Source organism: Centropristis striata, chromosome 1, assembly GCF_030273125.1.
Source record: "Centropristis striata isolate RG_2023a ecotype Rhode Island chromosome 1, C.striata_1.0, whole genome shotgun sequence".
Taxonomy (NCBI): domain Eukaryota; kingdom Metazoa; phylum Chordata; class Actinopteri; order Perciformes; family Serranidae; genus Centropristis; species Centropristis striata.
The window spans coordinates 26,292,744-26,305,800 of NC_081517.1; the positions used below are offsets into that span (position 1 = coordinate 26,292,744).

Below are 13,057 nucleotides of genomic sequence, written 5' to 3' on the forward strand. Positions count from 1 at the left end.
TTTCCTGAAGCTGCCATTTATAGCTCAGATAATAATGCTGTAGTTGGCTAAAGCACATATGGCGGGCGCCAGTTTTGCAGTCAGCCTGGTGGCTGTTTGATGACTGTTCCAGCAGTCAACCTAGTGAGTGGTAGTTTCCCCCCATTAAAAAACCCTATTCAGTCAGGTGCCACTGTCTGTATGGGTAAACATGTGACCTTGGCTGCAACCCGACAGCAGTCATGTGAGAGGGGGAGTAAAGAGAGAAAGACATAGAGAGCATAAAAAGACAGAGAATCCTAGAAGAGGCATCTTTAGCAGAAAAAACAACCCTGCTCTTTGTGTTAACTCAGCGATCCAGTAAACAAAGGTGGTGAGCAAACACAGAGAACTGTTGTGTTTCCTGTAGTTGCATTAAAGCTGTGAATAGCTACAGTCTGAAGCTTGATTTTACTATAAATTAAGTCAAATGCAAGTATTCATTGTAATTCACTGCCAGGAAAATAAAATTAGTTGAAAATGGTCCAGGTGTTGATTCAAGAAGCCAAATGTGCAATAAAAGAATTCTGTTCCATAAATCCACTAAACCATCAGGAGTGTGATTTAAAAATTTAAAAAAAATTAAAACATTTTTTTTTTAGCTGTGATCATCTGTCCTGTGTTGAATGTGTTTTGTGTTCAATAGCAATTTCTACATACAGCGTAATGGGGAACAAATGTATAGGCTGCCATGCAGCTCCTCTCCATGTATATTGTATGTCACCATCTGCAGAGTATGGATCCCTGGGCCACATGTTCACATGTTGTTTCACTATACATGATGTGGGAAAGAGAGCCTTGCATGTGATCTGCCTCAGCGGCCGGTCCGGATCCTTCAAACAACCGGCATCTCACGCTTACTATTTTTAACCGTGAAATAATGGATTTGGAATGTTTTGGAAAATAATGCTCAAAGCGTAGAAAGAAAAACATCTGTGCCCACATTTTCTGTTTGATTTAATTGCCTTTCACCACATAGTGAGATAATTTGTTGTTGATTTGATGCAATGCTCAATGGCCACGGCTTGGTCTGCTCTAAATGAGGCTTTGCATTACTAAATACTCTAATCACTTCAGTAATCTTTGACATGGCTGTGAATCATGATTTGCGGCTGCTTTAAACGAGCCTCGACATCAGAGAAGGCAGAGAGAAAAAAAAAGAAAACTTGACTTTGCCAGGAAGTTCTATTGTTCCTGTTCTAAGAGGGCCCGTATAATGATGTCTTAATTTCCTTTTCGCATGTCAATTTAGGAGATTTACCGCTGAGACGGTCATTGGTGACGTGTAATTAGTGTAATAACTGGGTGAAGGGTCAAATTTCCTCCCCCTCTGCTCGTATTAGAAGTAGGTCAAATCGTGTGTGTGTGTGTGTGTGTGTGTGTGTGTGTGTGTTAAATGGGTTTGCGAGAGTGTGGGATTTGCCAAAGAGAAGTGTATTGACTGGTATCTGGGCTGGAAATCTGACCCTCCCCTTTTAAGAGCAGGTCCAGTAATTATGTCAGACATCTTGGATGGCCTGAGAAGTTATCCATTATTTATGTATTCACAAGTTTGGAATCTAGGGCAGCCATATTTTTTCTCTCCATCGCTCTCGCTTCAACTAACGGTGTTGGTTCCAGAGGACCTTGAATGAGAAATAAGCAGAAACTCTGTGAGCTTTGTCAGTGCTGTTTTCAGCTGCTTTTGCTTCCTGAAAAGAAGAGGTAATACAATTGTGTGTGTGTCACTCTTCAGGCCCAGGTGTTCTTTTATTGCCATTTGTTTATTCACACACACATGAATATGCATTTTCCCCTTTTTTTTTATGCTCTTCCTCTTTTAATGAATACGGTCCACAGAAACCAGACATCAGATTTGCACACATTTGTGTTTATCGAACTCATAGAAAAATGAAATAAAGCTTTGTGTTTGTGGGAGTTACAGAAAAAAGAATAATATACTAGACTGTAGTTATTGTCTGGATGGATGGCTTCCTAACTGTATACATAGCCATCAAGTAATGTCTTCAAAGTAAAGTAATGCCACCTGTAATTTAGTCAAAAGGATTACCTTGAAAAAAACAAACATTGAGATGATTTGCTCCCTATTTAAAATGGAATAAAAAGGAAAATAATGGAAGATTAAATGTTGTTAGCATTACATAATGTAGGACTTCTAAAACCAGATTGTCTCAGAAGCTAACTCAACCTAAAGGCCAATACATTTATTTGGCAAATTGCTGAACATGTATTGAAATCATACCGCTTGGTTTGAGAAAGTAAGTTTGCACATTAAACACAGTCCAGTTTACTTTGTTTCTTACTTTGACATTTTTCAAGTCAGGTGATCGGCTACATTTAGTGTAAATACAATCTCAGAACCCAATCAGCTATCAGCCTCATGCTTATGTGTCCTCTGGGGGTGACAGCCAATATTTGTGGGGTTCTGGAGTAGCCAGCAGATATCTGCCAAGACTTCCTCTTCTGTCAGCTGGTCATTATTTACAGCCCAAGAGACACCAGAATGGAGTTGGAGTTGAAAGACTATGTCTACAACTTATTGTAAGTCGCTTTGGACAAAAGCGTCTGCTAAATGACCTGTAATGTAATGTAATGTAACCGGGTTGTTTCACAAGTAGCCATTTTAACTCAGTTAGCATCAGACAATTAGCCGATGGGTTCTGAGATTGCATGGATTGTTAACGTGCAGTCAACCAAAGCCTGCACAAACAGGATTGGCCAATACTATTTGCACTACCAAAAGAAACCAGAATATTTCCGATACCAAGATCTTGTCCTGTTGCCTACAGATTCTGTATTTTTATGAAACCTGTTCATAGGGATTAGTGTTAAAATAACTAAAATTATTTCCCACCCTCAGACCAAATATTAATATAAGAGACTGCAGTCTTGTGTTTGAACAGTCTGCAGACTTTTTGGGAAACAACTATTGTCGTGTTTCCCTGTAGTGAGCTGCTATGCATGTGACTTGGGAGAGAGGATCCACCCAAGATCCGTCCAACTTCACCGTTAGCGGCTCAGGTAGCGGCTCAGAAAGTACCTGCCTCGGGTAGGTACTTTTCTGAGCCACTACTGAGCGGCGATTTTGCGCATGCATGATTAATTTGCAGACTGGTGCAAACTGGACGCTGAGGGGTTAACATCTCCTGTTCTGCTGACTGCAGCTGGGAGAGACCGCTGCAGGAGGACTGAGCCGCTTGTGAGTGTTTTGGGACGGTGCTACTCGTTGAGAAGAGTAGGAACGGGTCTCCAATAACACCAGAAAAAGTCACTAGATTTTTCGCTAGTCGCTTTTTTGAAAAAGAGTCGCTAGAGGGGTCTGATTAGTTATATACCCACAAAGTCTCTAAGTTGGCAACACTGGTTGCCGCATAGGTCTGTTGTTACATTCAAACTTGTTGGTTAGCCGCTACAAAAGTACCTTTATTATAACAAAGGCCGAGGGGAACTAACTAGTGGACGTAGCCAAAACACTCCGCCGCTTTTCTAAAAAGTACTCAGAAAGTACTCGAAAAACACCTTATGGCCTAGCTGAAAAACTGGAAGGAGGCTCCTGCAGCTGAAGTACAGACACTACAAACACTGTAAAGGACAGAAGAGTCTATGATTCAATATTTTTTAGAAGACTGAAAATGAGCTGTCTGTACACAACTGTTAACAATACCCTCACAGTCCTCTGTCATTTACTGGAATATTTTCAAGACACTGCTGCATTGATTTGTCTTGTCATCTTGATGGAATTAATGCTTATTGCTGCCATTACACTTGTTTCACGTCACACTGACAAAAATTTAAGGGGCTATTTGACACTATTTTTTGACTACAGAGATGTCAGATATTAGAGTGTGTGTGTGTGTGTGTGTGTGTGTGTGTGTGTGTGTGTGTGTGTGTGTGTGTGTGTGTGTGTGTGTGTGTGTGTGTGTGTGTGTGTGTGTGTGTGTGTGTGTGTGTGTGTGTGTGTGTGTGTGTGTGTGTGTGTGTGTGTGTGTGTGTGTGTGTGTGTGTGTGTGTGTGTGTGTGTGTGTGTGTGTGTGTGTGTGTGTGTGTGTGTGTGTGTGAGCATGTACAGTACACAGAGGTGTGTGTGCCCTTCAACCAAAGGCGTGCGTGTGTGTTGATACAAGGACGAGAGAGGTTGAGTGCAGAGCTGTTGTTGGCTGTACTGACGAGAGATGTACATATGATGTGCGTAGGTTCTGTAAGAGCTGTGGTGGGCAGCTCTCCCATACCAACAGGGAGAGCTTCAAAGTGCTTCTTTAAAAAGGACTCTGCTTCAATCATATTGGAGGCAGTTTGACGCATTTCAAGAACAAGTGAAACAGCTACAGGGAGAGGAAGAGTGGCACAGAAATGACGACAGACTTGCTCTAGTATAAATGCTCCTGAGTGTTACTTAACCTTTACAAATAGAGACAGAGCTTTAGCTTTTGAATTCAGCTGAACTGAAGCAAGGACAGAAAACAGAAAGTAGTTAGGGATTTGGGTGAAAAAGGGCAGGTCCTCCTGCACGTGATGCATGGGGAGCCGGGATGGGAGAGGAGGGTGGGTGAGGAGGAGGAAAGGTGTGGTGCAGTGACCCGGGGCCGGCTGGCTGCTCGCTCACATGTCAAAGCCAAAAGGCAGAGCTGCCTGCCTGCGTACCCATCTGGGGCCCATCAGGAACACAAGCCACAAGAACACACACACACATGCATGAAAGAGACACACACTGGTAGAGTGGAAGCGCCCTATTGTCTCAGGAGGAAAGGGAAGGCCGGCTGTGTCTGTGGTAGGGCTGGGCGATATGGACCAAAAGTCCTATCCCGATATATTTAGGCTGAATATAGATATACGATATAGATCCCGATATTTTTATCACAAAGCAGAGAGCAAATGTTCTGTCAAAGCCAAATATGACATGTCACTCATAGTTTTATTGAAACCGTTTATTTAAGTGAACATAAATACTGTATAACAACAGTAAAAAAAAATCAAAGCTCCCTAAAGTGCACATTTGAATAAAAAAAGAAATAAAAGGAGCCTATGAAATAGAATTGGCCAAAATTTTCCCGAAATAAATATATTTATATGAGAAAAGAATAATGAACATTACAAAATAACTAAATATGACAAACCTTAGTAAGGCAGCATTTATATATAAAGAAAGAAAAAAAATGAACTATATCGATATATAACATAACATTAAAAAATATATCAATCTTTTATATCGATATATTGCCCAGCCCTAGTCTGTGGTAAACCTGCAGGTCGTGCCTTAAGGATTTTACACACTTTTTATTCTCCTATTTGTGATGGCTGTGTGTGGTAGGGTAATAAATCAGCTGCCTTTTATTAAGACATTTCCATCTTTTCTTGCAATTTTAGTGGATGCTTTAATAATATGTGCAATGCATCTGTTGTAGTACATGTTTCACTGTTATTTCAAAACAACTTTTATGATGTTTTCAAGGTTATTTGTGAGCCACGCACACCACCATTATCTTCATTATCGAGTGAAAACTAAAAGCTCTCGTCTGTACAGGTCTATTATAAATACTGTTACACGCTGCACTGACAGTTCCAGGTAACTCCCATGAACTTGTGGGAGATCAGCAGCTTTAGATGTGGTTTCCTTTGAATAGCCAGTAACATTATAAATCGATCTGTATTAAGACTCGAGTGCACAGAAGCTCAGCGTCTCACTACCAAAAGAGAGCGTGGGTTTTTCAAAAGCAGCTGTTTGCTTAGGTTTACCCGTAAGGCAGCAAGACAACAAACAAAACAAAATAAAAATGAAACATGCTATTATATTCACTTGCATTCTCTGGAATCTCCCGCTGCTGAATACAAGGGGAAAACAAGGCTTTTCTGCTTGTGTTGTCTTACTGTCAGCAAGGGATTTGATATCCCTGCTGTGCGTGACAGTTTGGAGCACAGGTCCTGCTAGCAACTGGCCACGTGTTATGTAATCCGCCACAGATGAAGAGTTCCCCATTCAGGCAACCTGCAGCTTGATGTACCATTCATTAGACACTGGAAATACAAAGGGCACAGCAATGGCCTTCACTGCTAATAGTCTGTTAGGTATATATTAATTCATTTTCTAATTATGTAGTCCTTTGTCACTTTGTTTATATTTTTACACCTATTGTCATGTACAGTCATGAAAAAAAATTATTAGACCATTTTTCCCCCAATTTCTTGTTCATTTTAATGCCTGGTACAACTAAAAATAAAAACAGCTCTTAAAAGAGTTTTTCTTGATATTAACCAAAATCATTATCAAGAAAACCATGAAAAATGGCTAGATATCAGCTCTTAAATTAAACTCTTATGAGCTGTTTTCGTTATCATTATATTTGTCCAAACAAATGTACCTTTAGTTGTACCAGGCATTAAAATGAACAAGAAATTGAAGAAAACAAGGATGGTCTAATATTTTTTTCCATGACTGTAAATCATGTTAGTAATTGCAATTATGTAACACTATTATACATTATTATACTTAAAATAAATGTATTACATTGCTAACCAAAAGTAGGACTGAACATGAATCAGCATAAATTCCTGTCCATTTAGATAAAGAATAAATACAAATTAAAATACATTCTTAAATGATTCTGTATGTTCAGTATCAGTCAATTGGTGATCATTTAGAAAAAGAATACATTTTTTTAAAATGGCTATCATCTGTTGGAGTCTTTGTTTTTTACAATCTAAATACATTTATAACGGAGCTAAACATAGCTAAATAATAATAAAGATAATATTGCTATTATGTCTACTTTTGGCTCTTTACCATGCTGTTGCCAGAGAGCAGTTTGACCCCTTCTGTCCTTCTGACGTCACATCCTTTTAACCAAGTTTACTTTCCCAATCCTTAGCTTTAGCAGCTGAGGGCATGATGTTATGAGGCTGCACAGTAAATCCATTGCTGTTTATGCAACTAGCTCCAGCCTTTTCTAAGAACTCGGGGAAACAGTAGGCTCTGTTAGTGGTTGCTGTGTTATGTGGCTAAGAGGCAAAGAGAGATTCTGGCTGCAGCACACAGGTATTTATGGTCACAAGCCTCCACTCATATCGTAAGCTGCAAATGGCTTAGGCTCTTGGGCTTTGGGTCTACATGATAAACAAGCCTTTTCAGGGATTAGGGACCTGTCCTGGGGTCATCACCAGTAGCTCATAGCTTATGACCTTTAACCCCTTAGTGGGACAGTTACAGATGGTGCTGGTGGTGCAGCATAAACCACTCTGCTATTATCGTCAGCTGCCTGTTGCTCTGTAAACGTTTTTCTGCCAGAATAATTTCTGAAGCACTTGCCAGCTGAGAATAAGAGTTCCAGTTGTTTGACTTCCCATTACCAGGCAGCTCAATGTGATGGCCATGAATTACACATTAGTACACACTCGCTCTCTCCTTCTCTCACAGTCACACACTGTTCCTCCCTCACTCCCTCTTATGCTTTTTGGACAGTCTTAGCCTCCTGTAGTTATCAGAGAGCTCCACAGCAGAGCACGTCATGCATCCAGAGATTAGGACAAATGACACACGCACGTCTCACATGTCTGTCTATCAATAAGAGGCACAGAGAGGGGGTTTGTGTAAGAGCACAACCTACAGTACCAGTCAAAAGTTTGGACACACCTTCTCATTCAGTGTTTTTCCTTTATTTGGACTATTATAACATTGTAGATTAATACTGAATACATCAAAACTGTTGTATATGTTTTACATTTTAGATTCTTCACAGTAGTCACTTGTCAAAAGTTAATTTGTGGAATTTCTTGCCTTCCTAATGTGTGTGAGACCAACAAAGCAAAAGGTGGCCACTTTGAAGAATCTAAAATATATAACATGTTCCGGTTTGTTTAACAGGTTTTTGTTTACTACATAATTCCATATGGGTTCTTTCATAGTTTTGATGTCTCTAATATTAATCTACAATGTAGAAAATATAATAACAATCAAGAAAAAACATTGAATGAGAAGGTGTTTCCAAACTTTGACTGGTACTGTAGTAATAATAATAATTATAATAATGATACATTTTATTTATAGAGTGCTCTTCAGGGTACACAGAGACCCTTTAAACAGTTAAAATGCAGTTAAAGATAAAAAAAAACAAACATGTATATGGGATTTTTTGAGACAGATACTGATTTTAGAGGGGTAAAAAGTAATATAAGCGCATATTGAGAAATATAGACATCAATGCCAATTAGGGTTGCAAAGGGGCGGAAAATTTCCGGTAAATTTCCGGAAAATTTCCGGTAAATTTCCATGGGAAGTTAAGCTTGGGAATTTTGGAAATATTCCATATTGGAAGCTACAATACATATAATACATATGTAATTTCAACAGATTTATTTGTAAGTAGAGTAGAACACGTTCTAATTACTTGTTTCATGGATGAACAAAAACAGGAGTGTTGGGTTCAATATCACCCATCCCCTAACCCCACTCATTCAAAAATGCACCCCCCCCCCCCCCATCCAAAAATCTCCACAAAGTCCCATTCAAAATGTTAAATGAAAAATGCCACTCTTCCTCCAAAACGTTCCATTAAACATGCAAATCTTCCTTCAAGCAATCCTCTGCATTTTTGCTCAGTCAATAGACTCTTCCTGCTCCTCATCAACATCCAACAACATGTCCCCTTCCTCAACATCCAACTCTGAGTCTTCCTCTTCAGTGTCACTTTCCAGCCTTGTTGAGGATGGCTCTGTGTCAGGCTCAAAGAGCCTTAGGTTTGCGCGAATGCCAACCAGCTTTTCCACTCTCACATTTGTGAGCCTGTTGCGAACCTTTGTGTGGGAGGGTTAGGGTTAGGGTTAGTGGAGGATGTTAGTAGAGGAATGGCATGGATATTCAAGTGTATTTGAATGGCATCTGTTTGTTTTAGTCAAGATTATGCTAAAATATACTTTCCTCAACTATATTTAAGTTCCCTAAGAAGAGCCAACCTTCAATTTTGAAAATTCCCAGTTTATTCCCATAAATTCCCGTTAATTCCCATTAATTCCCATGGAAAGTTTCCGTCTTTGAAAATTCCAGGAATTTTGCAACCCTAATGCCAATAGAGACCAAAGTAGGGCTGGGCGATATGGACCAAAAGGAATTTCCCGATATATTTAGGCTGAATATCGATATAAGACATATATATATATATATCCCGATGTTTTTATCGCAAAGTGAGAGCAAATGTTGAGTCAAAGTCAAAGCGAAATATGACATGTCACAAGTAGTTTTATTGAAACTGTTTAATTAAGTGAACATAAATACTGTATAACAACAGGAGTACCTTTTAAAAAAAATAAAAAAATTAAAGCTCCATAAAGTGCACATTTAAAAAAAAAAAATCTTAAATAAAAGCCGCAGCTTGCCTGGAGCAAGGATCACAGTGCAAATTTGAACTATACCGATATATGCGATATGGTCTCATTCCATATCACATTTACAAACATATCGACAATCTTTTATGTCGATATATCGCCCAGCCCTAGACCAAAGCATATATCTGGCAAATGATCAGATCTATCCCATACATCATTTTCCGCGATATATGTTTTGTAAAAAAGGTTTCCATATCGGTAAATATCGACTGATACTGATCCTAATATGTCTGATAGACCAATATCAGCGGTTAAAATCAGTCGCCCTATAAATTGGTCGGGCTTTGCTGCCAAACACTAGCATATGTTGCTGCAGGAGGAGGTCACACAGTACGTGAGACATCTATGAAAAGGACAGAACCAGGACTCAAAGTGCTGAAATAGATGAGAGCATGGCAGACTCCTTCTCCTCCTCATCAACACATGGGTGTGAAAGGGTGCTTATGGTTTAACACTGACTCTGCAAAAAGTGGTGACTCAGCGGCCCGACAAGTGACGCCTCACACCGCACTCACTAATAAAAGTCTTACTGAGGGCGAAGAACCATAATGGGATATTTCAGTCACAGCAGAGCTAGGTACGTGGTGATACTGTGTGCGGTCAGCGTACCCCTGCTTCCTCCGAACATTCATCATGTCAGTCCGGTCAGGGAGAGGGGAGACTGGAAGGAGGCCAGGAGTGGCTGTAAGTGTGGGGTTATCTGAGGTTGTCTGCTGAGATGGTTGTTTTAATCTCGATGGAAGTGGAGGAGAAGATTGTGGTCTCTGGTGTCTGGACTTTGTTAACCCGACGCCTGACAGACAGACAGACAGGCCCATACATGACCAATGTGTCCTGCTCTGCCCTCACAGCCTTCTTTATCAGGCAAATGTTCACATTTATGACTATGGAAAAACTACAAGATATATATACAAGATCTTCTCGCATGCATGACTAGTACACACGTTTTATGATTGAAAATGGGACATTCATGAGCAAGTATGTGCTTGAAATTATATTTGTGTCAGCTCTTTAGCTACAGCTGCGCAATAAATAATTTATTGGCCTATCAGCAATGTTGAAGCATTCCATGTACATGGCCTACTTAATTTGAAAATGGTTATATAGCAATTTACATGGCACATTTCAGAAAAATCCCTAATTTTCACATGATAAAGTAATAATCATAATTACAGTATTGCACAAAATGGTCAGATTGTAATTAGTGAGACAGATATTGTGCCATGTTGTCCTCTCTGTAGCGTGTCCTAAACGTCTCCCAGGTGGAGCTGCGTGTATCCCCTCAGGCTGCTGTGAAAGAGTAGAAAGTGATTAATTGCCAGCTGATATCTGTGCATGAGTGTGTGTGTGTGTGTGTGTGTGTGTGTGAGTGTGTGTGTGTTGGGGTTCAGATGAGATCAACGCAGATAGACATTTCACAGATAAAGAGCAAAGGTGGACTCTGCTCTCTCCTGTGAATAGAACTGATTACACAGACAGATGACCCGAGCCGGACCAATCATCTTTAAGCTGAATGTGTGTGTGTGTGTGTGTGTGTGTGTGTACGTGTGTGTACGTGTGTGTACGTGTGTGTACGTGTGTGTACGTGTGTGTACGTATTCGTCTCGTGACTTCCAAACTTTTAGCTCTCTGGACGGAATCAGGGCACCTCGTCTTTCACTCCCCAGATGTGCAGCACTTGTAGTTTAAGCTCATACATACTGTACTGGTGAAATGGCTCGCTCTCTTGTGTTCTTATCAGCACCATCCATGCATAGCTGAACCTCCCCTCCTCACACACACACACACACACACTATACCTTGCACACAGACTGATCTACTCCAGTGCTCACATGTCTCCACCAGTCTTAAAGCAGCAGAGCATAGCACAGAGCAGTCTAGCCCAGCGTAATCAGTGCAGTGAATTCCTGCTCTCGTCCCCTGGGCTGTCTCCTTTGGGCGCCCCCCCTGATAGTTCCTCAGGTCCTGGGTGGCTCCACTGAGTCCACTGACTCTTAATGTCTCTCCACTTTTCCCTTCAGGCAAGCTGAAAGGGCAGCTCCTGCTAATGGAGCGCTGATTGTGTTATAGCCACAATTATCACTCTTTACCTCTCAACTCGGAGCCATTAGCAGGATAGATAGTACCCCTGGCCTGTCTGCAGTCACGGAGTAAGGGACTGTCAGGATGATGGAGCGTACGAGCCGAGCAGGGTCCAGGAAATGCCATTACACCTTTCCTCCCTGCCCCCCACCCCCAGCCTTCCTCCCTCTCAGCTAAAACTTGTTGTTTGTAATGTAAGCGAGAAGGGTAACTAAAGCTGGGTTCAAGGAATACCAGCAGAAGATAATGTATCGTCTTGAGGCGTACATGAGACGTGAAGCAACCTTCTGTGTTGTTGAACTATAAGCTGGGGATTTACGATACGTGCGCCGGGTCTGCAGCTAGTGGATTCTCACAAAGCAGACAAGGTGTCTTAATGAGCTGCATCCCAAGATGATAGAATGCTGCTTAGATTTTTGTGCTGAAGTGCAGATGCTTTGAAAGGAAAATCTGCCCTCAGCTGCTCAGAACTCGCTAACAACAGTTGTGAATGAGTTGCTTTTACTAAGCGTGGGTGTAAAGGCATGTAAATAGCTTGACATCTGTGTTCAGACAGTTCTCTGGGAAAAAAATGAAAAGAAAAGAGAGAAATGGTGTTTTAGGATCAGCTTTCCCTTTAAGAACCTTCCAACCTTTATTATAAGGCTGCAATACCCAGATGCCATTGAACAGGATATTCAACTACCAATATGCATTTTTTCCCCTACTGTACATTATCATTTATCTAATAATTTTGTTTCTGTCTGTCTTTCCTCTGCAGACGAGCTCACCTGCGGCTGTGTCTCGAGAGGTTGAAGACCCTCATACCCCTGGGACCAGACTGTAATCGCCACACCACCCTGGGCCTGCTCAACAAAGCCAAAGCACACATAAAGGTATTGGCTAACAAGCCCACATAGACTTATGTACAAATAAATATGAACCAGAGGGCATAGGAGGAAAGTGGATCATTTAAGCAAGCAAAATCCCCTTTTTAAATTTGACCTCTCAAGAAACAAGGATAACAGGATGATGATGTATGGAATGCAATTTAAATCAATATTTAATGATAAAGTAAATGAATAAAACACAAATAATTTCAAGATAAAAATACATTTAAAAATGAAAATAAAATAAAAATACATCATGTCTATGGAATAAATAAATATGCATATGAAGTAAATTCAGAAAAAAATAAATGATGGTAGTTTTAAAAAATGTTTTTAACAGACTTGAAGGACTTTAAATGATTAATTTAATTAATGGAATGATTAATGGAATTTATGTTTATATTTATGTATGTATTTATTCATCATGTATTTATTTTAGTATTTATTTCATAGGCATATTTATGTGTTTATTTATTTAATATTCACTAGATGGTACACACACATAAAGTATTTTTGCAACAAAACCAAGTGAAGAAGAAAACCAAATAATAACGTATCGCTCAAATGATAAATTATGCTAATGATATACTGATGCAACATGCACTATCATAAAAATAAAATCCTGCTTGGATTTTATTTGTTTTGACCTTTGCTGCCAAATTCAACTACCAACTGCTGGGATCACTCTTAAAATGTAATTTATTGGGGCTGCCACC

At 40.1% G+C, this 13,057-nt stretch overlaps 1 protein-coding gene across 2 annotated transcripts in view; it reads left to right on the forward strand.

Annotated features, from left to right (window-relative positions):
- mxi1 (max interactor 1, dimerization protein) overlaps nucleotides 1-13,057 on the forward strand; it is a 38,531-nt gene that overhangs the window by 18,800 nt on the left and 6,674 nt on the right. For both annotated transcript variants that reach the window (XM_059336363.1, XM_059336369.1), the window contains one exon: nucleotides 12,233-12,347. In XM_059336363.1, coding sequence (XP_059192346.1) covers nucleotides 12,233-12,347 — 115 coding nt within the window. The remainder of the gene's footprint in view (nucleotides 1-12,232; nucleotides 12,348-13,057) is intronic.